The sequence below is a fragment of the Anastrepha ludens genome, chromosome 2, assembly GCF_028408465.1.
Source record: "Anastrepha ludens isolate Willacy chromosome 2, idAnaLude1.1, whole genome shotgun sequence".
Taxonomy (NCBI): domain Eukaryota; kingdom Metazoa; phylum Arthropoda; class Insecta; order Diptera; family Tephritidae; genus Anastrepha; species Anastrepha ludens.
The window spans coordinates 80,891,073-80,915,981 of NC_071498.1; the positions used below are offsets into that span (position 1 = coordinate 80,891,073).

Below are 24,909 nucleotides of genomic sequence, written 5' to 3' on the forward strand. Positions count from 1 at the left end.
AAACGTCAACCTGAGTGATAGGGCGTTCGGCTCATAGTGGCGCGAAAACAACCGACGGGCTACACTGTACCGCAAATTCAGATTAAATTGAGCTATTTGGTATAAAACAAATATGGTGGTTTGACAGTAGTAATGTATAACGTCGAAGTATGAATGAAATTATTTTCTTTTGAACGAATTAGTGAATGATCTTAATCATACTACGATTACGCTTGAGATTAAATCTTAAGAATGTACAATTTTTTTGTTTCAATCAGAAAAAAATTGCGTGATATTTGCCGAGACCCCCCTCTCTCCAACGTAAGATTAGATGAGATTTGAGAATGTCGTCCATGTCATCCTCTTCAATTTTTGGAAACAACTCGTTGAGCACGTCACGGTAACGCTCGCCATTTGCTGTAACCGCGGAAGAAGAAGAAGACTCACCACTTTGGAAATAGGTTTTCAATATTTCCCAATTTTGTTTTAAGCGTATAGCGTCCCATTTCGTAAATGTCAAACCTTTAAGTAAATTATGAACACATTTGACATGTAATTCTCATTCTCAAAAAAAATAGGTGGTTCTAAAAGCAAACGCTATATGGCCCACCCTGTATTTGAGCACTGTTCGTTTTTGCTTTTTAGATGCATTTTTATGCGTTTTTGCGGTGCCATATTGAAAATATTTCGAACAAATTATGTTGTGCGGGTTTGGAAGTGTGGATGAATACAACTTAAAATTATGTTTCTTATAGTTCCTGAACCCTCCAAAGTTTCATGTTAAAAAAAATAAAAATGCCATACTAACCTATTGATATCTGGACTATTTTTTATGGATCTATTTTTTTTATATGCGTCTATAATTCTGAATACAGATAAACAAAGAACTATTCCTTCTTCACAGTTTTATGGAAATCTTTTCTATTCCAATTTTGAGTATGGTTTAATGCCAGAATCTATGTATTAAATATTGAGCAGAAACAGTGTTTAGATGCTGAATATTTCAAGGAATATATAAAGTAATTAATATACTACATATATACTTCAAACAAAGGCTCTCTTTTAAAATATGAAACTACAGACAGACAACAGGAATCTAAATGTTTACTTTTACGGTTTACCTCGCCGATCATTCAGTGGTATTGAAACCTTTTCAATTTTTATGTACATATTTGGGGCATATAAAATCTAAGCATTTCTTTAGGGTTTTCAAGTGAGTCACTAGCTAGCCTAAATTTTCAAGAGTTTCAAAATTTTTTTGTCGTCGCATTATTATATATACTCGGAGGTTTGCTGCCGTGGGGCGACCGCTATTAGGAAAAACTTTTTGGTCTTTCACCGAAATTCGAACCTACGTTCTCTCTGAATTCCGAATGGTAGTCACGCACCAGCCCATTCGGCTACGGCGGCCGCTTATTACGCGCATTAAATTACAAATGCCGATGAGAAGGATGATCAAATTGGAGGAATTTTTTCCAACAGGGTAAATACATAATTTTCTTGAGTATTCATTGACATTTCATCATGGAAGGACTTATGCCTCAACATCGTTTACAAATCGTACAGTTGTATTACAAAAATCGACACTCTGTGAAAAGTGATCATTGCGCGCTTAGGTCAACTTATGGTGTATAGCGATGAGGCCAATTTTTGACTTAATGGCTACTTCAATAAGCAAAATACCTGTGTTTGGGCTGAAGAGCAATCCCAAGCCATTCAAGAACAGGCGTTACATCCATTGAAAACAACAACAACATTTAAAACGAATTATCTTTAAGAAATAAATATTGCCCAATCAATTTGATTTTTTTTTTTTTTGCAGGGGATGAGACTTAAAATGCCTCACGCATCATCCTACGAAATTAGTTAGCAAATGATAAGGGTTCAAGAGGCAGGATCCTTGGCAATAAAATTGTATATCATTTCCGTGGACCCTTGAAAGGTGCTATGTCTGTGTCTACGAACATCAAATCTTCGTTTATAATATTTGCGAGTATTTATGCCTTCGTAATAAAAAGTACTAAACGCAACTGATGGTAATTTTTTGGAGACAATTGGAATAGCATAGACTAAATAGCACCAGAATCATACCTTGGATTACCTACAAATCGCATGGTGCAAGTATACGGAATTAGGGGCATTCTCTACCACAGATTACTATGCAATAGGGTGCCGCAGACTTCAGAATAACTGCGTATAGATAACAATTACTTAAAGTTCGTCCGCAAGCTTCGACCCATCTATCGAACGATTGCGGGATAACCAAACATGTAAAGCTTTTTGAATTTTTCTGTTTCAGATAACTTTTACGTGATGAATGGTGCTAACCATTTGACATGCAAAGACCAACAGAAATGTCTGTTAAATGAGTGAAAATAAACGCATTGAAATCAAGAAACCGTACCCTAAAAATCTAATCATTCATTCTCTTACAAAACCCATATAAACAAAACAAAAAAATTCAATAATTTTTTTTTTATTTCAAACTTCTTAATCAGAATCTTCAGGAAATTCCGATTTTGCGATTGTATATCCCATTAATTGATGGATTTGGATGTTTCCTTCCGAATAAAAAATTCAGTTTTTATTATATGGAGAAAATGCTTTAGTTACTTAACGCAAACAACAACTTAAAGACTCAGCATGCGTTAAGCCAACAGTAATTATAATATTTTATAAATTTGTATGTATTTCTTACTTATTTTCTCAATCTGTGAACCCAACCAAATGCCCCTTAAAATTCTAAAAATGTTTTAAGAAACTTATACAAGGAAAAGTGAAATTTACACGGACGTTGCTAAATTTTTGAAATCACGGCGCTTTTATTCATTTAACCTAACTTTTTAACAAAATTCCTACCTCACCATTATTTTTGCCAACAATTTGTGTGAATACGTCTACTGTGAGTCGATGCATTCATAATGTTTGTATGCAAATATGTATGTTCTGGTACTTTCCTTCCTATTAGCTTTATTTGCTGTAAATAAATACTTCACGAGAATTTCGGGTAAAAGTGTCAACTTGAATGTGTGCTGTTGTGTTCATATACGAACCGAGGTTGATACTGTATGGAAAGAAGGGTTTTAAAGTGTGTGTAGCTGTAGCTGTTAAATAGTTTGTTTTAATACATACATATGTATGTGTGTATGTAAGTGAAGAAAAATTATAGGGATATCTATCCCCGCAAGAAAATCAGCTTGATCTGAACTGACCCCTTTTATTTATATGTATAAAAATAAAACGAGATGAACAGAAATAAAGTTTTCAATTTATTGAGAACTAATGCAAAACAACAAAAATCCATAGGAGTATTATTTATGGTACACGTTTTCATTCTTGTGGCTGTCCAGTTTGGTCTCGTAGTACCCCAACCAGCCAAACTAATTTTGGAAAACCTTGTTGACAGTTTCTGGTTCTGCCTTAAGACTGTCTATAATTTTCTTTTTCTTAACTCTGGATTTCTGCATAACATCGAACTTTCAGGAAACTTCACAAAAATTCATCACTAATGATTAACTCAACGCTATTCATAAGTTGGGCAATTATTTTGCTTCCACGGAAGTATGACCGTTAAGATTTCGAATTCGTTAAAAAAATATTTTTCTAAATCATCCTGCCCAAGAGAATCATGAACTAATGAAAAACCTTTTTTTTGGTAGTTTCGAATAAATGGATTTTCCTGCTGGGGAATGAGTCACTGCACTAAATTCTGTGTGCGTGAACTCGAGTGGCTGATATTGAGACGCAATGGCGCGTATGAAAGTGTAATGTGCGGATTAATTGTACATTTGCTGCCTTTCATTAAAGTTTATTTTTATATCTGACTTATGTTTTTATTTTGCGCTTCATAGCTTTGCCGTAATTAAGCTAATGTTCTATTTTACAATTTGCTTTAAGATTTTATAAAATTTAGCTCTTCTCATAACATAAAATGTTTTTATGTGTATGCGTGCACCCCAAAACTATACTTAATTAAAAGCAAACGTTAATGTGTGGCTAAATAGGGGTAGTAGCACATTCGTTGGTGTTACATACATACACACACATTTGTTCAGTCAGCATAGTAGATAGATAGAAAATTAAAATGTACAACAAAACGTGCTTTTTTGATTAATGCATCGATCCACGTACATACATACATATAAGTACTCATATGCCTATGTATGTACAGACGCGCAACTAGGATTTTTTCAGGCGGATTAGGTCGTGGTTTTGTGAAATAACATAAAACAAGTAAATACTTAGAAGTTTCATGCAAACTTTGTTTATAAAAAGTGGGAAAATTAATAATAAAAAGAAAAAATAATAATAATAATATACAAAAAAAAATATATATTTTTCAATAAAAATAAATTAAATCCAAATTACATTGAAACAAATAGAGATATTTAGTGGCATGAAAGTAAAAAAATATAAAATTTGATTTCGACTATTTACATTTTTCTAAAATTCTTTCCACCGTGATAATTTGAGCCTCTACAGATATAAATAAGTGTTACCCCACTCAACCGGTCTTCCGAGGTCATACTTTCAGCCTCTCACTTGATAAGAGCTAAATATGTATATTTTGTCTGTTTTTGTGTCAAATTCCTTTTCAGCCTTTCTTCGGACTTCATATTGCAAAATATCATCAATAAGTTATCACTACAAAAAAATTATCAAATTTTTATTTTAAGCATTATCGTCAAGCCTCGAAGTATTATAGGGAAAATCTGTATGAAAACCCATGATTCAATAATAAAAGGTTTGCTCAGTAAGCAGCTTTCTCATTCCCTCTTGACAAATCGGCTCCCTTAGCAAGACACTGGGTTGCTAGCTCTAGAAATGTTGACTATAATTGGAGGAAAAGTAAAATTTGTAGAAAAAACATTTCATTTTCAAAATGGACTGCTTACGAGCAACAACTCGCTCAAGTGTTTTCATCGGTGTATTCAGGACTATGGTAGTATGACATGGAATACATATCGCTTAAGTCAGGACATGATAGAGTATTTGACGCAATCCGAGATCGAGATGGAGAATTTACAAAGCTTTATTTCTTATGATGTGATGATTGAAACGGAACTCATGTTTTGCAAAGAGCTGACGTTTGCTAAAGAGTTACAGCAGGGAGAATTATTGGATAGTCCCGACGCCATCGATTGCATTGCAGACCTCATTATAAAACAGTTGGCAGAACTTGTTTCCAATGAGCCCACCTTTCTATGGATGGATGAAGTGTTCAGAGGAGGCTTAGAAAAGCACAGTACCAGTATGAAAGAGCTTCTAATAAAAAACCATCTACCGGAATCGGTTTAAAACTGTAGGGCCTTCCAATTCTGGAACGCGTGCTACAAATAGGAGGAGGATCACGGCGAAACACCTAACAGAATTGTACGTGCCAATTATTTATTTATTTTTAACAAAATAGTTTCATATTGGCGAAACTTCGCGATTGGTTTTAAATTTAAAAATTAATTCACAAAATAAAATCTTGAGTTATGTGAAATAATTTATTGTTTTAATATTAGACTTGGCAATTTCCGCTAATCACTTCTAGTTATACCATTATTTACATTCAAATATTAGTTTTAAAGGTTTTTTCGAAGATTTGGGGCTTTATTGTGAAAAAACGGTACAAAATATTTTATTTGAAGCATTGGCCATCGCTAGCTACAACTTTCGCCCATTTTTCGGGCAATTTCCGGATGCCGTTTCTCCAAAATTCTGGCCGCTGCTTGGCTATCCATGACTCAACCCATATTTTGGTAGCCTCGTACGAGGAGAACTGCTGGTCCGCCAAATCGAGACTCATATGCCGGAACAAATGATAATCGGAGGGAGCTATGTCTGGACTATACGGCGGGTGGGGTAACACTTCCCAGCCAAGCGTTCCAAGGTATTTTTTGACAGGTTGAGCAACATGCGGCCGAGCGTTGTCATGTTGCAAAATAACCTTGTCGTGCCTTTTTCCCGTTTCCGGCCGTTTTTCTTTCAATGCCCGGCTTAAACGCATCAATTGCAGTCGGTAACGATCCCCCGTGATTGTTTCGCCCGGTTGGAGCAGCTCAAAATATACGACGCCGACCTGATCCCACCAAATGCAGAGCATGATTTTCTTGCCGTGAATATTCTGCTTGGCCGTCGACGTTGATGCGTGGCCGGGCAAACCCCATGATTTTTTGCGTTTTGGGTTATCGTAGTGGATCCATTTTTCGTCGCCAGTCACCACCCGATGCAAAAAACCCTTCCGATTTTGTCGCTCGATCAGCAATTCGCACGTAAAAAATCGCCGTTCGACGACGCGCAGCTTCAACTCGTACGGGACCCAATGTCCTTGCTTTTGGATCATTCCCATCGCTTTTAGACGCTTGCAAACGGTTGATTTATCAACGCCTAATGATTCAGCAAGCTCTTCTTGGGTTTGGCACGAGTCCTCGTTTACCAATTCCCCCAATTTCGCGTCCTCGAACTTTTTGGGCTGGCCAAGACGCTCCTTGTCTTCGGTGTGAAAATCACCACTTTTGAATCGTCGAAACCAGTACTCACATGTTGAAATCGACGGAGTATGGTCTGGGTAGGCCTCCTGCAGCAATTCACGGGCTTGGGCTGTATTTTTTTTCAAATTGAAGCAGAAAAGCAAAGCTTCCCGCAAATTGCGTTTCGACGGCACGAAAGTTGACATACTCGGAGCACGAAAACACTGCGTTGTTTATACTTCAGCGAAATGACAGATACTGATAAACAAAGCCTAGAGATGAGGCTTTGTCATGAATATATATTCAGTATTGCCAACGCGATAAAGTGATAAATAGCGCCATCTGTGTGTCACCTTTAAAACTAATTCAACCTTCAATAATTTCTCTTGTCCAATTGATTTTAGATGAATATCCAAGGACTTGTGATGATCACCGCGAGGGACTTCTAGAGAAACGGGCTCCCCACAAACAGCGATAACTTTTACAATTATTAATTTTTTTTGAAATTTTGCTAAAGTCAAGTCGAAACATGATGTATTAATGCTAAGTTTTTATTTTTGTAAAATAAAGCAATTGACTAGCAAAAAAAAAAAAAATGATTGAAAATCACCATTTTTTCGAGCCTCTTACTACCTCTAACCTCTTAATAATAATAGGCATCTTCTATTCGCTACTTAAGGACACTGGCTAACGCTTGGCGAAAAGCAGAGGCCCATATTTAACACATTGACTGCCACGTCGGCCATATATGTGTGACACTGTACTATGCGGTTTACGCCACGTCGGACACATATGTCCGACACGACTATTATTCTCTCTCGCCATGTCACACAGCAACGATTCACGATAAATATGAGTTTATTGCAATAATAAAATATATGGCTTCCCATGAAATTTCTGTTATAGTGGTTTCGGCGCAGCTCAAAAAACAATTGGAAAAATTGGTTTTGAAAAAAAAAATTTAATTCATTTTATTGCAGTAGCAAAAAAATTTTTACATATTATTTCTACAAAGTAGTTATACAAATGAACCCATTAAACTTGTTTGTGGTGATTCCCAAAACATTCTAAACACATGAATGGCTCTTGGGGACAATCCGGGCAATACGTGTATACTCTTTTAGCCTTCTTTCTGGCGATCTCCCTTCCTTCCATTTGTTTTATTCTGGAATAACATAAAGTACATGTTCGACGTAATTTTGTATTACTTGCACTTAGTTTTATATTTAAAATATGAATATTGCCTGATTTTGGCTTCATATGTTTTGCTGGCTTCTGCAAATTCAGAAGTGATGAAGTAATTTGTTCTCTAAACCATCGTATTTGTGCATTATTTTTTTTTCGTAGCTTTCTTGTACACTACAAAAGCATTTACTACTGATAGTCAACGGATTCAAACATCAAAATACATTGTCGTCATATAACGTTGTTTGGTGTTTGTTTGCAAAAACAACATACTCCCAATTCTTTTGTTTTTGCAAAACGAAGTAGAGCTTGTATGACGACGATGTATTTTGATGTTTAGCCAATGTTTTTGTCGTGCGTATATGTCCGCGATGGCCCTGAGTAAAAAAAGTCGGTAGGCGCCACGTCGAACATATGTGTGTGATATACTAATTAGTTAAAAACTGCCTGTTTCTAAGCAGAAAATATTACCAGCACTACGCTAAATTCCAATTTTGACGTCTCTGATGAGATTTAAAAAAAAATGCTGTGGCCCCAGAGCATCTTATTTGCTGAAAGTGCCTTGGCAGTCAATATGTTAATAGATACTAATCATGTATTTAAACCAAATTTGGACGAAATTAATACAGCTGAAAGAAAATAAAATAGCCGTTTAGTTTTTTTTTATGGATTGGTTGCAACTTTAAAGTTTAACTATTGTAGTTTTCGGGATAACGCATTTGGTGTAAATTTCTTCCCTTTTTTCCTTCTAGTTGTTACCAAATTTGGTTATATTTTCTGTAATTATTATAATAATTTGTCTTCTAAATACTTTATAATCAACGTTGTTTGCTCTTTCATTGCCGATTGAAAATGGATTAGTTCAGTTGCCAAATAAATATGCAGCAACAAGCGTGTTACTATTTCATTCGCAAGTCTAAAGCTAGAACTCCAGACCAAAGCTCATAGCGATTCTTATAGCTGAATAAAGCGCTGAGAACTACAGCGCCCGCAACGGTTGTTATGGAGTTTTAGCTTATAACACGTTCACAAATAAGTAGATGATCTACTTTTTCGAGGTTAACTCAGAATCTGTAATCAGAAAGCGCGATGTCCCATACAAAATTTCTCTCCCAAAATCTGAGATTATAAAATAATCCCTGATAATAACGATACTTATTGACATACAACCCTGTGTTTTCTGTGTTATCGATAATTACGAATGTAAGGAGAAACATCAAAATAAAAACTAAATAAAATGGATGCCGGCAAAGCAAATAGAGCTGTAAACATAATTCTAAAAAAATTTTTGTTAAATATTATATTATTAATTAGGGAGTCATTTTACAGAAAAAAGCGTGTGTCCATAAACGTTTTATCCTCTCATACGGATTTCCTCCAATTGTTTATTATTAGCAGCCAATCGCGCAATTAAATTAGCTATTCCTTCTACTTGTATTTTCTTAATATCATTAATAATAATTAAAGAAACCAAAAACACCGAAATATTCAGACAAAATAATTTCTATGAAGAAAAACCTCTCAAGCAGTATTGACAGCTGATTGTAGATTTTGCAGGTAATCTGCCATATGTGAACGGGTAGATTAATTTGGTGGATTTATAGGTGATATGTGCGTATGCGAACGTATTATTAGGGGCTTGGCATATTATCTATGCATGTATGCATGTATGTATGTTTGTAAGTGTATATGAATTTAGTATATATGTAGCTCTCGACACAAAGTTAACGTTTTTTATAATTTAAGTCCCGTACATATTTTCTGCACGTGCGTACGATCAAAGAAAACAACAATACTTGTACTTCAACGAATGTAGCCAGCAATCAAGGCGATAATCACTAAATATGACAGCCGAATTTAAATCTATACAAAATCTAATCAGCCCAATATTTATTGAGTATTTACTATTATTAAACTTAATCTTACGGAAAATGCATGGAAGTACGATAGTCACGTATAAGTTGTGAGTCGACTTCTCTCAGTGATCAGTTGAACATGAAGGGGCTATTAGTGCTCTGCGGCTTTTTAGGTAAGTATAAGTGGTACATTTGAAGTTATTAGAAAACTTCCCGGATTCTCAATGAAAGATTAATCCATTTCTAAACGTTTGAAAAAACTATTACCGATTTTAGTCGAGGACGTTGAAACTCCTAAACTTTCAGTCAGTTAAAAAAAGTGATGTGAAAAAAGTGTAGCTGTTTCTGTGAAAGAGACAACTTTACGAGTTTATGGAACCTTCAAAGGTAGGAAGTGACTGTGCACCAGCGATAAACGGTTCCCTAGACCGAGCTAGTTTACTGAGGCGGCAGTCCTTGGTCGGAAAAAAACCGAGTTATTCCTGTAACGTATAACCGGCGGCCATGGGAACTACTGTGCACCAGTAGTCGCATCTGCTCAATAATGGTCTCATTCGATCACTCAATCGTTGTGGTTGCAATTAATGGTATCTGGTTTCCTGTGATGGTAATCACCAGATACGAGTTTCTTCCTTATCTCTCTTGCAAGTTTAACTCGCTGATTGAACTATTTTATGAATTCGTATGCAGTATATGTAGAGTGATGTGCGATCAAATAGAGACCCCCTCAACCAAAGTTTTCAAATCAACAGGTTTTCCAAAATAAGAGTGATGATACACTTTGTTTATTTATTTTTATGCAGTGCTAACATGTTGAAATAATTTAGCGAAACCAATGCAGTGGTTCATGTCAAAGAAATAATATAAAAACTTAATTTCTAAATAATATAAAAACTAAAATTACTAAAATAGAACCGAACGTCAGAAACGATAAAGTCCTGAGTTCTTAACAATAATGGGTCCATTCCATTATTCAAAGCAAAGGCTCGTTAGACCCCAAAACGACGGCCGACTACTTTTTGAGGAAGATATTCAAACCGGAGATTTCGTAAATCTCTAATCCCGTCAACAAGCACACCACAAACTGGAGCAGAATCTCGTCCTAAACTCCTGACAAGGATATGTTGTGTACAACACAGGTAGATTGCAAGTGGAATTTTGGCAGTTCGCTCCTTAATTTGTTTTGAGAGTTGAGTTGCGGTCTTTTATTATAACATAATTTTATTTATTTTTTCTTTTTTAGTAGTATTTTTTTCCTTTTTTTTGTAGTTTTTAATAGTATGTTTTAAATTCTTCTTGAAAAAAGTTCATAATGCGAAGAATATTTCTTTATACGTGCGTAGGTGTATGCATGGTACACATTTTTTAATACCAATTGATTTTCTATTTCAAAGCTACAACATGCGCGCTTCCTTTACGTCAAAACGCTCTGGATACAGTCGATGCTGAAGTCACAGATAATGTTCGTTTCTACCTTTACACTGCTTCAAATCCGGAAGAACCGCAAGAGCTACGCATTGACGATAAGGACTCGGTACAAAAATCACTATTCGACAAAGGCCGTCATACAAAGTAAGCATTCCGTTGCTTTTATAAAATAGCTGATATTGTCATAAAGCATATCCATCTTTCAGAATCTTGATTCATGGCTGGGGTGGCTCACATACGACTTCACCAAATGGCGTGCTGCATCGAGCATATTTCACGCAACAGGATTACAATATAATTTCAGTTGATTGGTATCCCTATGCCAAATTGAATTACATATCTGCCCGTGCGAAGGCGCCCATTGTAGGCGAAAATATTGCCGAGTTATTGGATTTCCTACATGAACAATTCAACTTAAACTATGACAAAGTGGTGGTGATCGGCCACAGTTTGGGTGCACACATTGGAGGCCTTTGCGGCAAGAGCGTAAAGCGTGGGAAGATTGCTGGGATTGTAGGCTTGGACCCGGCTTCTCCGCTTTACAGCTATAATAATCCTGAAAGTCGTCTCTCCAGTGATGATGCCAAGTTTGTGATAAGCATACATACAAACAGCAATTTTAAAGGATTCTCAGAACCCATTGGCGCAGCGGCATTCTATCCGAATTGGGGTCGCCTACAACCAGGTTGTGGTTTAGATTTAGATGGCGTGTGCTCGCATGCACGCTGCATATCTTTGTATGCGGAAGCTTTACGCGGATACGGATTTGTGCCAATGTACCAATGTGCCGATTATGATGATATTTCATCGAAAAGTGGTTGCACCCAAATTGTAACTCAAGTGAAACTGGGTGATCCACTGCAGATTGATCAAAGAGCTGGTATATTTTATTTCACAACAAACTCAGAATCGCCATTCGGAGTATTGGGTGATAGAAGCGGTAATAATGAAAGTATTGAATATGTTGTTAACGTTCCTGAAGTATAATCTAATAAATGTTTTACTGGTAAAGTCTCTCTTAAGTATGTTTTAGTTAAAATAATTTCATATTTGCCGTCAACTAATGCGGAAGCATAAATGTTTACCTTTTATCGCCTAGGCAGGCGGTGGCGTTAATCTGACTTAATTTAGAATTATCTCAGGCAACTGAGACAACTATCTTAGTGCAACTGATGCGGATTGACAACTAGACTTATGATGCTCACACCCACCAACGGAAACGTACGCCCGTATCAGCTGACACTATGAAAACAATGCCCGTGTACATCAATTCTCACCAACGTCCCGTTCCGTAGTTTCGTAGATCGTTGTTTCATCGTGTCAGTTGATACGGGCGTACGTTTACGTTGGTAAGTGTGAGCACCCTTAGCGGATAGCGGAATTTCAGCATTGCCGAGAAATAACAGTTAAATCTATTTTGAATGAAAAATCATTAAACTTTCAAAGAGATCAAGAAACTGGCATTACATCCAGGTTTGCACTAACACTTTCGAAATTACATCAATTGTTTTGATATTTCAGAGCAGTTTGAAAATTAGATTTCGGTGATGCCGGTTTTCGGAATATCCATATATGCATATAGATACTCATGGCGTAAAGACAGCGATAGTTTAGCATATAAGAGATGCATGGGACGAAGGAAAATTACACCCATATTAAATATTATGCTTCGTTTTACACAGATTTTCTACCGTTTATCCACTGGAAATAGGCACTTCAGCTGTCTTATATTTTTTTTTTAATTTAATTTTTTTTAATGTACCACGATTAAGGCAGCTGCCTGATTCATTTTATGTTATTTTATAGAAAATCGGTTTAACTTCGTACCATATTTTCGGTCTAGATGACACGAATGATATTTAGAATAATTTAAAGCTTCTCAAAACATATGTATTTATATGTATATTACGAAAACAAGTGATTGAAGATTTTCTAATGCAAATCATAAAAGAAATAGTCATAAGTATGTCTGAATACTTATTTTATTTTAATAGTGCCCTTAATAGTAAGCTGTACTCGCACATTGTGATGAACTTATTCTAGCATAAAAATTTTAATTGAAATTATACCAAAACATATACAAACACATACATGTGTACATATGTACATACAGAGATATTCTAGCGAATCCTCAATAAATCTAATTAGTGACAGAATCCATTGTTGAGCCGGTCCCACTCAGCACACCAGTAACACCCAATAGTGTCTCTCCAATAGAGTTAACTGGATTGACATCTGTCCCAAGACCTACCCCAATAGCACCTGCAAGACCCATGCTGGTACTAGTGCCAACACCATCTGTAACTACAGGTGCAGGAATTGCGCTGCTAGTGTCCACAATACTCGGACTCAATGCTGCAACGTGGGTCCGCATATGCGCATTCAAGCCTCCCGATTGTGCAAACGTTTTGCCGCACACTTTACATTCGTGTTTACGATCTTTAGAATGTAATTTTTTATGCACGCGAAGATACTTCTTTCTTTGAAACGTTGAACCGCACATGTCGCATGCAAATGGCCGATCAGTGCTATGTGTTACCGCATGCACATTTAGATTTAGAAAATAATGGAAATTAAATGCAACGTTGGATTCAAGGGGAATTTTTTGTTTTATTCACTACAGCCTAGGTGGTTGGTGAATCGAAAGCAGCTATTGTTTGGAGCATAATTTTTTTATGAGAAGTGTTATCCTTTTGGGGGTTCGAACCCAAGCACCCCTTTTTGATTGTATATATGCTTATGTATATAAGTACGCAAATAAAGTTCTTTCCCGAAACTATGCATTGATTTGTAAGTATACGTTAATTAAGTATGATAGGTATGTAGATCTTCCCGGACTTTTTGTGTTCAGGGGGTAACACCGGACTATTCGTTTGTCTGCTACACGAATCAAGTGTTTAAATTATTTCTACATTTATCTGGTAGATCGGATGTTTTTCTGCTTACCCTTTCTTTGCCTTTCCTATTTTTGACATATTTGTTGCTCTGAGGAAACAGATCCCAAATTTCTTCAGCTCAATAAAAGTTGAAGGAGATTGTATCAAAAGTATCGAAGGTACTCAAAACAGAAAGTACGTACTTTTCTCAGACATTATGTTCGATTAATGGCAGAATAGTTGACATATTGGTATGCATATTTTCTGTTGGTTACTTTATGGTTATGGTCAGTTAAACGAATTATTTGTCTTCTAACAGGTACCAAGTCTACATATACGCACATAAAACACAGGAAACGACTCCTAAGTGAGTATAAGGTGAAAAACAAAAGTAAGTCCTTTGAATTTCCAGAAAAATGCCAGTTGAACTGAATTTTCAGAATTAGAGCTTTGATTGATCAAGTGAATGAATCAATCCCGTACGAAAGTTTCCAAATTATAGCTTTTGTAAGGACACATTGAAGCACCGTTAATGATTTTAGATTAAGATTTTACATAAAAAAATAAACATGACTTGTGCAAAAAGCATCTCATAAAAATCATCCGCCGTTCGTAGGCAGCATAAAACTGTAGGCCCCTCTATTTGTAGAAAAACATCAATATGCAAAAGAATAAATAGGGTGTACATATGTATGTATATGAAAACAATAACATTAACAATGAAAACAATAACATTAACCACAACAAAAACAAACAATCAAGAAGAAGCTAAGGAGCGAAGAGCTAAGGCAAACCCCTACAATCAAAAGGTGTTTAAAAACTCATACCTCTCCCCAAGGGTGAATTGAGAATGCTCACGGGCATTCCCATGGGCCACTGCAGACTCCAATGTATCTTCGCTAAAGCGCGGAAATGGTTGAGACATCTCGTCCAACTGCAGCCAGAGATACGCTCAATCCAACACAGTTATCCTGAGTTTAATAAGGGAATTGGGTCTGGATGAGGTACTGTGATAAGGTGGAAGCGCAAGCTTCGAAGTAATCTAATACGAAAAGAACCTTTTGCTTTGGCGCCGCCGCATCATATATGTAAATTGTATTGTATTTTTTTCTTCTTTACAAAACGTTAAAATTTTTCCCGAGATTTATACTTTCTGGGTTGTACCACATTCATAATTATTTTGTGTACCACTACTGCGATCGTTATTTGAATTAATGTAATTCTTTTGCTTTGTTTTATATTTTCTTGATGCAGTGGATAGAAGAAGAAATGCTATAGTTCGCATGTTAAACACAAAATGTTGTGGAAATTAAACTTAATATATTAAATTTATGCATTAGTAACAAATGATATTTAGTTTCTTGTTTTTTCTTTTTTGTATTTAAATGGTTACCCTACTCATGCCCAATAAACAGGAGAAGCGTAAGCCGCATAATGTGCAGGTCCTTTTGATAAGACAGGACTTTGTTAAACAACGTAATCTTAAAATCTTCAGTACCGGTATCGTTTTTGCTATGGTAAAAAGAAAGTCCCTTGTACATATCAACAAGGCCTTATTCGCAAGTCGTCGTAAAAGACAGTTCCGCCAGACTGGCGACAAGATATCATTAAGAGGTAATGTATTTTCAACAGTTACGCTATGTATATAAACACATACAACATCTAAATTTCAGAACATGAGCCATTCCTTTTTTTTGAAAAAAAAAAAAAAAAATAAATAAATAAGGGTCCGCCATATAACTTTACTGAATTAAAAATGCTATAAAAAAGAAACTACTCAATATTTTTCCAAACTGTTTTTTTTTTTACAATCCTTCCGGTTAATGATGGAACACAACTTCATTCATGTGGCTGCCTCGGCTAGCCATGCACCATCCCATACGATCGGTCCAATTTTTCAACACATTTTCGATTGTATGCGGCTGTATTTCAGCTATGACATCGCAAATGTTGGTCTTCAGTGAACTTCAGTGACGGTGTACTGATGTTCCTGGTGATTCACAAACACTTTCGGCCACAGCAGCAATATTTTTGGGTGTACGCACGGTTTTTGGTCGGTCTCGCGTTGGTTTGTCAATAAGCAACCCAGTTTCTCTTACTTTTTTCGCAAAGTAACGTACATACGCTTCATTCGGTGCTTTTCTTCTTCCCATTGCCGTACGTAATTTTTGTACACATTCTGCAACATTACCATGATTTTCAAAGTAATGTCGCAATATTTCCCAGCATTCTTTGAGCGTATACACAACCATTTTCGTTCAGCGGAAGAATAAAACTAATTTTCTGTAAAATCACATGACAGCTAAGTGTTACCATTCTTCAAATAATACCTAGTTCAAATCCGTGACGATAGATGGCGGGCCCTGTATATGGGTCACTACTTATATATAGATCACTAAGGGAGAAATAACTTCGAAAAGCTTAACTTGCTCCAACTAATCGGTACACCCATCAGAGAAATGTGCCGATTGCAAAAGGTCAAAAGGGATGGAGTGAGAAATAAAATTTCGGCAAACGTATCGAATTGGTTAATTCAATTCATATTTCCTTTACATGGCTTTAAAAAAGTGTTTGTACTCGAGAGGGAATATTAAGTTTAACTTTTGTCAAAAGCAATTCACTATAAGCCAGCAGCTTAATCAAAAATTTTATGCCCAGCATTTTTCTGCGACAAGCTAGCGTGGGAGGATTGGTTAGCTCTAAGCGACTAGTAGAAAGGAGATCATAAAGCGAATCCGGCACGTTGCAAAGCTTTCTAAACTTATTCGTGCTAAAGAGTAGTCAAGGTAAAGTAGTAAAAGGTATTTCTGTCATCACGTAGGCTCTATATTTGCCTACTAACTTTCTTATTATGCCAACATTTTAAGTTTCCATTGAATAACTTCCTTGAAAACCAAATTTAATAAAGAAAGTAAATTAAATTATTGATGCCTAGGGTTTCTAAAATTTAACAGCAGGTAAATGTATTAGTTTGTAGACCAAATTTGTATTTTGTATTTTTTAAAGTGAATGCAAATATATTTACATATATGTATGTATGTATGCATATGGTAATTGCTCACACAGGTGATAACCACAGTACAGCGTAAACCATAGCAAATTAATTTCAAATTTGCATAACAAAAATAAATGAGAAAAGGCTTATTGACATTACTGACTCTATTTCAGATTAAAATCTATACTAATTTAAGCAAACAAACCGCAAAGCAGCGAAATATTTGTGTTTGTTATTTATTGTACGCATATTCACTACAAAAAATATACGGCAGTTAATTGAAAAAATAATGCAAATCAGCGTTTTTGTTAATGGAACACATAAAATGAATAAAAGTCAAAATAACAAAGGCGTGGTCATTTAAATATCTATCAAAATGACGAACGGTATTAGAAAAAACACATTTGACGTTTTTATTAATTCATGTTTCTTGCTAAAATTTATAAATACATACATTATTTAAACACATCGCGAAAAATAAATGACAGCAAATTCTTCGCTTTCGAAATTCGTTGAAAAGCAGTTTGTATTGATCTACAAAGCAATTCTGGCCTTACTGCCATATTCAATATTCAACAATCTTTTATAAGTGTACGTAGCTTCAGAATCAATCTTAACCCCGCGTTCGTCGCTACTGGGTAAAAAATACCACAGAGGTAATAAAACCACTTCTAACTTCTTTTCTACAAAATATCGTGACCTGCCGCTTCAAGTAACTTTCTGCATAGAAGCAAAGGACGAGCTCCCTACGTAAAATAAATATTTAATTAATATTATGTGGTAATTTTTACCCGGTTGAGACCGTTTGTGTTTGTATTTGCCTAGCGACAAGCCCCGGGTTAAAGCTTGAATTAAAATATTTAATTCTATTTGTCCTCGTTGACTTCCAAAACTACCTATTTTATTAAACAATATAATTGGGAAAAAGCAGAACTAAGTCAGCAATCGCACATATTTATAAAAATGGAGCATGCCTCAAGGATGCGCCTGTCAGAAAGCCGTGAAGTTAGTTTAGAAAATAAACAAATTAAAAGAAATGGAAGAACAAGCGGAAGTAAGTGGAAAGCCAAGATATGTAGATAGAAAACTGATTTATAGAGGAAGTGTACAAATTTGTCAACAATTCGAAGAACAAAGTCGTGGTTTTCTGAAGATGCCATTTACTGTATTCCCTACATCGTGGCTTGGCACCAGATTTTGCGAAAATATTAAGTCAAGACATCGCTGCTGATTTTACAGGTCTAAAGAAACACTGACAAGAGCCCCTGCAAAATTTTGATACCACTTTCCATCATACTTAGCCCGCAAAAAAAAAACTAAAAAGTACAGTCATGGGTCAACAAATAGCTGTCCAAACAATAGCTGCATTCTTTTTAATACGAGTTGCAAAAAAACTCCCGAAATCAGTTATATTTTTTATTCACTTGCAGTTTTTGTCTCGTTTTATTTGTTCCTAGCAGTTGGACGTTGCGTTTTATCCATTCTATGTAAGGTGATAGCAGTTGTGCAAAACCCAAATTTCTATGTTTTGTTTCACATATTTTCCATTTGCGAATTGGTTGGTTTGAGTGTCAAGATGTAAACAAATAAGTGAAACAACAACAAAAGGCAGTTAACTCTACGTAAAAATATCAAATCGCAAGAAAAAAACTAATATCAGCCATTCTATTGCAATCACCTAGTATGGATGTGTTTCAGTTTTATGTGCACCTTAACGCTAAACGTAGCATTAAGTTAGCGTTCACTGAAAATGGCTATTAAAATTCATACAAATTACATTGCCGTGAAATATGCGTGAAATTTCATATGCATCTCACGGCAAAGTACAATAGTATTCAGTTTACGCCGTGAAAATACCGCGCAACATGACAGCAAGATTTTTTCACACCTATTTAAAACGCAAAATTGAAAAACAGATAGTTCGTTTGCGAGTGAAGTGCCTAAGACCGAATACTCAAAATAGGGAAATGCGAACACCCCACATGCATATACGGCGATGCTGCCAAAGACGACGCTGAACACACTTTCTTCCAATGCATCAAAAAATTTGCCGGTTGTAAAAGCGGGACTTGGACGCAGGCACACAAGCACATAGGTGAGTGAGATGAAACGGCACACTAAAGTAATGCGAAAACGGCGCCAAAGTGAGTGACGGTTCCAAACGAGGGGGTGTGTTTTAGTCTGCGGACATACCATTCCTGCGACGGCAGCTTTGATGATGCCTTAAGCATTTTAAACCTCCTCATTTTCATTACTTCGTAGACTCAAAACCAGAGCCTTGAAATGTAAATCCCTTAGTTAAGTTATAAATAAATTTTACGACCACGCACTTTTATATTTAGTCAAAGAAGAAAAAAGAATCTCTTTCAAAACGCCAAGTATAGAATTTTATTAGGTTAATCATTATATGTTCGCCTTTGCTGTTTACAGCCCCTTCGCAACTCTCGACCAATTTGTTGATTCCGTTCCGCCAAAAATCGACTGGTCTGGTGTCAAAGAAGTTATTGAGTCAGTTTTTAAGGACCTCTTTGTTATCGAAAGTAACCCCCTTCATATGGTTTGACAGGGAGCGGAAAAGATGATAATCGGTCGATGGAAGGTCCGGAGAATACGGCGGATACTGAAGGACCTACCATTCGAGCTCTTGGAGTGTGGCTTTGACAACTTGTGCAACATGAGGCGTGGCGTTGTCGGGAAGGAGTATGGTTTGACCATCTTGATGAGGTCTTTTCAGTCGAGTAGCCTCATCCTGATTATGCCACCGTGTTTCAGACAGAACTTTTAGCGATCAGAGAAGCATGCAAAGTCTTTTCCACTATTTATGTGAATGTCCGGGACTAGCCAGGGCACGACTCCGATCCTTCGGTAAGCCTTTCCTACAGCAAATTAAGAAGATCTCAGACATCGAGATAAAGGATTTGCTGCTATACTTGGACCTCACTAAATGGATCTGACTTGGAAACAAAAAAACAACGTAAAACGGCGCTGGTCACTAATTAGGAGCATTTCAGTTCAGAAATGTTCAACCACCTCAACAACAACGACAAAAACAGCCTCATTCACTTGGTGGAGCTGGGCAATGTAGAACTCCTTGTTGACCGTGACATTCTTTTCGAATATTTCCCAGTGCACCATGCCCTCCCAGATCCATCATACACATATCATGATCTTCTTTGGATGAAGATCCGGCCTGATTCTCGGCTTTGTCGTATCTTTTGGAGCCACTCACTCGTTTGAAGGTGGCTTTCTTTTTTTTTTGTTAGTGACGTGAGGCACCCAGGCCCCCAATTTTTCGGTAAGTCCCATTGAATGAAAGTGATTGAGAATCGTTTTATGATCGCAGTTCATTTTTTTCGCCCATTCACGACTGGTTTGGCGACCGTTCTCCTTTAAAAGTGATTTGAGACGTTCTTCATTGTATTCAGAAGGTCTTCTGCTGTGGAACGTATCGTCGACATTGGAACTTTACAAACCATTTCCCTGCTGTAGACTCACCTATGACACCTTTTTATATGCGTCGTAAATGTCCCGGCCTGCTTGGCATCTTTTTGACCTCGATGAAAAGCAAAGAAGATCAGGTGTCGAAATTGGTGATTTTTGCCTCCTGGGTATTCCATTTCTAAAACTCAAAACTTAAAAAAATTAAATAACTAAAAACTAGAATTAACAGAGTTTTGTAGAGCAGAGAGAGAGTTCTATCGAATGAATACTTACCCTTTGCCAAAAAGCAAACAAATCGTTGTAAAATAAAAGGAAATATAAAAACATTATGCACTTATTCCGCAATTAATTGGCATGCAAAAAGGTGTTAAAATATCGAAACTCTCAGTGAATATAATGATTGATTTGCTTAAAAGTAGCTCGTAAAATGTACGAGGTTTAACTTTCTAGGGTTAAGAAGTACGAGGCCAAAAGAGCAGTTGAATGGGGCAGTCTATACGTTATTCATATATAAAGAGATGGAAAGAACTTTAGATGAATTTGCTGAAAATAAGAGACGATCTTTTTTTTCATTCCACTAAATGTTTAATTGTTTCAATGTGATTTGGTTTTAATTTAATTTCATTAAACACATTTTATTTTCGTTTTATTATAATTTTTTTAGAACATTGAAATAATTCACATGGGATCAAAAAGTGGATTCATAAGAATCGTTTGAAATTCGTTTCGCCACTCACTGTAGGAATGGTTGGCAGTTTTCATTTCAACACAGAAAGAAACCAATTGCCATGTATGGCGCCAATCCTTTTCGGTTTTATGGCTAATTCTAATCAAATTAAGTACTTTAGTAAATAGATTATAATATATAAGTAATTACCGCTACCATTGATTGTTCAATTTTACTTGAGAGGGTAAGCTTTAATGTTCCTCAAAGAAAGCATTGAAATGTTTGCTCGTTCTATGGGGAAAGCTTCAAAACTGAATTTGTAAGTAACGCACTTCGCGAATTTAACGCATTGCCAAATTCACATCAGCTGGATTTTTCTTTATTTAAACCGGATTTTAGTAATTCAACTTTAAATAAAATTGTTTCTACACCTACTATGTTTTTTAGTCTGTAAGGTACATCGTACTGCAGGTTTAATATAAATAAATACATAAATAATAAATCAACTTTGACGAACCAGATGGTCTTAATAAGGCGCAGCCTCGGTTGCCCATATACCGAAATTGTTTATTCGCATCAAGTGCCAAAAAATGTACAAGCTAATAAAGCGAAAATATTGATTTTGTGTGATTTTCCCCATTATTTGAAAAAAAAAAAGTTGTAAACCTTTTTAAGCAGCCCGTCATTACCCCCTTGAATATTTCGAATTTTGTTTTAACACCCCGTATATATCTCTTGAATTTTAATGGACCTCAAAACCGATATTCGGACTTTTCTTGCTCTTTAAACTAAATTTATAGTATATGCACTTTGCCGGCATTTACCACATTTTGCCAATCTCAATTTAAAGTGGATTTATTTGCCCATATGGCACGTAGATACAGAGAAATTATACAAATTATGTTTTCTTTATTTTACACTCCAGGGTAAATTTTTGTTGCATATTATGCATAGATTAGATTAATTCACATTGCACAGCTGCGAGACATATTGACCTTATAGCTTGCGTTCACTGACAATCGAAAAGCCGCATGCATTAATTTTTAATCATCTAACTAATTCGCAAAATTTAATGAATTCATAATTACGCCCGGCACATCGTTTCGCCTTATCTATGTGGATACATCGCAAAATTATCTGCACTAAGTGAATATGCAAATACCATCGTCCCGATTGCGCGATTTGAACTTGAATATTGTATGAGTTTGATTGCTTTTAGATATTTATTCGGTAGCTGGGTTAAACTGTTGAATTTCAATTTTGATGCGAGTATAAAAATACCTGTGAGATTTGTATCTGGCATCACAAACCATATACTCCTCTCGAGTTGAGCATCTAAGACTTGGAATAGCAAAATACGAAAATGCGTACTTTTATTGTGAGTAACATCTGACTTTCCCTAAAATTTTTGCAGCAAACTTTTTTTTACAAATATTAACATTTTTATAGGTGTTAGCTTTGTTTGCTGTGGTGCGTGCTGATGTTGGTGGCTACAACTATGGACCCGCCGTAGGCTCTTTCCCGAGCGCAGGTGGCTCACTTGGTGGACACGGTGGTTCCGTTGGTGGTGATGCCAACTTGGGGGGACCGATTGGTGGCGGTAATATTGGCAGTTTGGGAGGTCCCCTCAGTGGTGGTGGTATTGGTGACTTTGGCAGTCCGGTCAGCGGACCAGCTGTTGTAGGTCATGGCGCACACGCTCCTGCTCAACCTGTACTACAGAAGGAATTCTTTACATACACCGCTCCCGAAGCCGACTTCGATGATGGCAAATCTCTTGGTAACTTGGCTTCCGGTTTGAAGAAGAATTTGCGCGTCATCTTCATCAAGGGACCCGAAAACAATGGTCTCTCTGATGCAGCCCTCCAATTAGCTAAGAATTTCGGGGAAGAAAGAACCGCCATCTACGTTTTGCAGAAGCAGAACGATGTCTCTGGCTTGGCTCAACAATTGCAAAACCTCAACAGACAGAACGCCAACAAACCCGAGGTGCACTTCGTGAAGTACCGTACTCCCGAAGACGCTGCCCATGCACAACATGCCATCCAACAACAATACAACGATCTGGGTGGCAACTCCGTGTCCCATGACGGTGGTGTGGCACCAGTCTTGAACTACGCTTCCCAAGCACCAGCTGCTCCTGCCGCGCCTTCGAACCAGTACATCCCACCTGCTGAACCTTCCAAGACCTACATTCCTCCCGCCAGTCAACCACAAACACCAAACGCTGCTTACTTGCCAATCCTCAAGTTGTAAAGTGAAAACTGGATAAGGTAGCAACAAAATGGAGCTGCAAAGACTATTCGATTTAAGTTAGACAAATTTCATCTTCCCTCATTGTATAATATTAATGATTGAACTACAACTAGTTTGATTTTGCATAGAATACATGCATATGTATGTTTATAGCTAAATAGTTAATAAAAAAATTAATGAAATTTTTACGACATTCGCTTTTTTGTTTCGTTGTCGTGTTGTCGTGACTATTCAAGCAGTCGCAACCCTGACCTTCGTTATCTGACGTTAATAGAGCGCAGAAGACAAATTGTTTAACCGCGAATGGCTGTCCGAGTTTCTCACCATGTCATGCTTTTCGTTATTTTTATTCGTTCCAAGACTAATTTGCATACAGAAAGTCATTCAAGAGCATACGGGAAGAAACAACAACGAAAGGTGAACGTCGTAAAATTAATATTTACTTTGGTAACTAAAAAGGCGGAGAAGGCATGGCTCGGCAAAGAAGAGGATGTAAAGTAGAATGCAAAAGTAAGTTGACATTATTTGACCTCATTTACCAGGATAGTTTGAGAATGATGCAGCCTGAAAAGGGTTGAAGTACCTGACTATTGTATGTAAATAATGCAGCCATTAATTGGTGGCACACGAATATTCTATTTTCAAATACCCTACATACCTCTAAAAGAGCATAAGTCCATCAAATCCACCATGCCCCTATTGGATATCGATAAACAGCGTTTTAACAGACGAACCTATTTTGATTGAGCTGAAATATGTACGAGTATATGGTTTCTGCGTTCAGAATGGCCGAGAGTTACCATGTCTGTAGCCACTACGGGTATGTACGATATGAGTGTCTTATTGTGCAATGAAAATTGGTATACAAAGTTTTAAATTATAAATATTTGTGAAAAGCTTTGCTACTTAGCTTTAGTAGTACCAAATACACACGGAAGCACACCTGCGTGCACAATAAATGCAGCGCGGCATAATGTAAAGTCTTAACCATTGGCTTATTTCTTATTTAATTTTCTTATATTTCTATAAAGATATAGTTTATACTAGTAGTACAACAAAACCAGGATCATTAAAGCTTATACGGGAAATATCAACATAACTAAGAGGGCCAATAGGGGAACTCCACAGGGAGGTTGGTTATGTGTGAGAAGTAAAATCTTGATTTAACTTAATAGAGGTGGGGTAAAAGTGGTGGCGTCCACCGTAGCCGAATGGTTCGGTGCATGACTACCATTCGGAGCACGTTGGTTCGAATCTCAGTGAAACACCAAAATGTAGAAAAAGTTTTTTTTCGCCCCTCGGCGAGAATGGCACTACTATGAAAAAGCTCCTCATAAAAAATCTCTGCTGTTCTACGTCGGCTTTAAACTGTAAGTTTCTCCATTTATGTAAAAATGTCAAGACGCACACCATAAGTTGAAGAAGAAGCTCGGTCAAACAAACAAAAAGGGGGTAAGCGCCAATTATATATGTGATGGCGTATGCTGATGATATCGTGGTAATGGCATCAGGACTGTGTCCTAACACGATCATTTGGATCATTCAGAGGGCACTAGGTCAGCTCAACTGATAGACCACAGGCTGTGGCTCAAGTTTAAACCCACGTAAAACAGAGTTCATGTTTTTTGCCACTAGATACAAGGTACTCAATTTTACCCTAGTACTTATACCTAGATTGACAAACTCTCTCAAATTCACCCAGCGCGAAACTGAACGTTAAAGAACGGCCAACAACAAAACCCAAAACAAAACTTAAGGTTGTAAAATT

The 24,909-nt window shown here is 36.6% G+C and overlaps 3 protein-coding genes across 3 annotated transcripts in view; 2 read left to right on the plus strand and 1 right to left on the minus strand.

The window, feature by feature from the left end:
* The window catches only part of LOC128868323 (uncharacterized), a 212,621-nt gene that overhangs the window by 55,783 nt on the left and 131,929 nt on the right, over positions 1-24,909 (minus strand). The window lies entirely within an intron of this gene.
* Positions 9,564-11,893, plus strand: LOC128871953 (pancreatic lipase-related protein 2-like). Its single transcript, XM_054114155.1, has 3 exons — positions 9,564-9,651; positions 10,873-11,050; positions 11,113-11,893. Exons 1-3 carry the CDS (start codon positions 9,618-9,620, stop codon positions 11,891-11,893), a joined length of 993 nt encoding a protein of 330 aa, XP_053970130.1. The 5' UTR covers positions 9,564-9,617.
* On the plus strand, positions 22,249-23,173 carry LOC128871954 (uncharacterized). Its single transcript, XM_054114157.1, has 2 exons — positions 22,249-22,263; positions 22,335-23,173. Exons 1-2 carry the CDS (start codon positions 22,249-22,251, stop codon positions 23,139-23,141), a joined length of 822 nt encoding a protein of 273 aa, XP_053970132.1. The 3' UTR covers positions 23,142-23,173.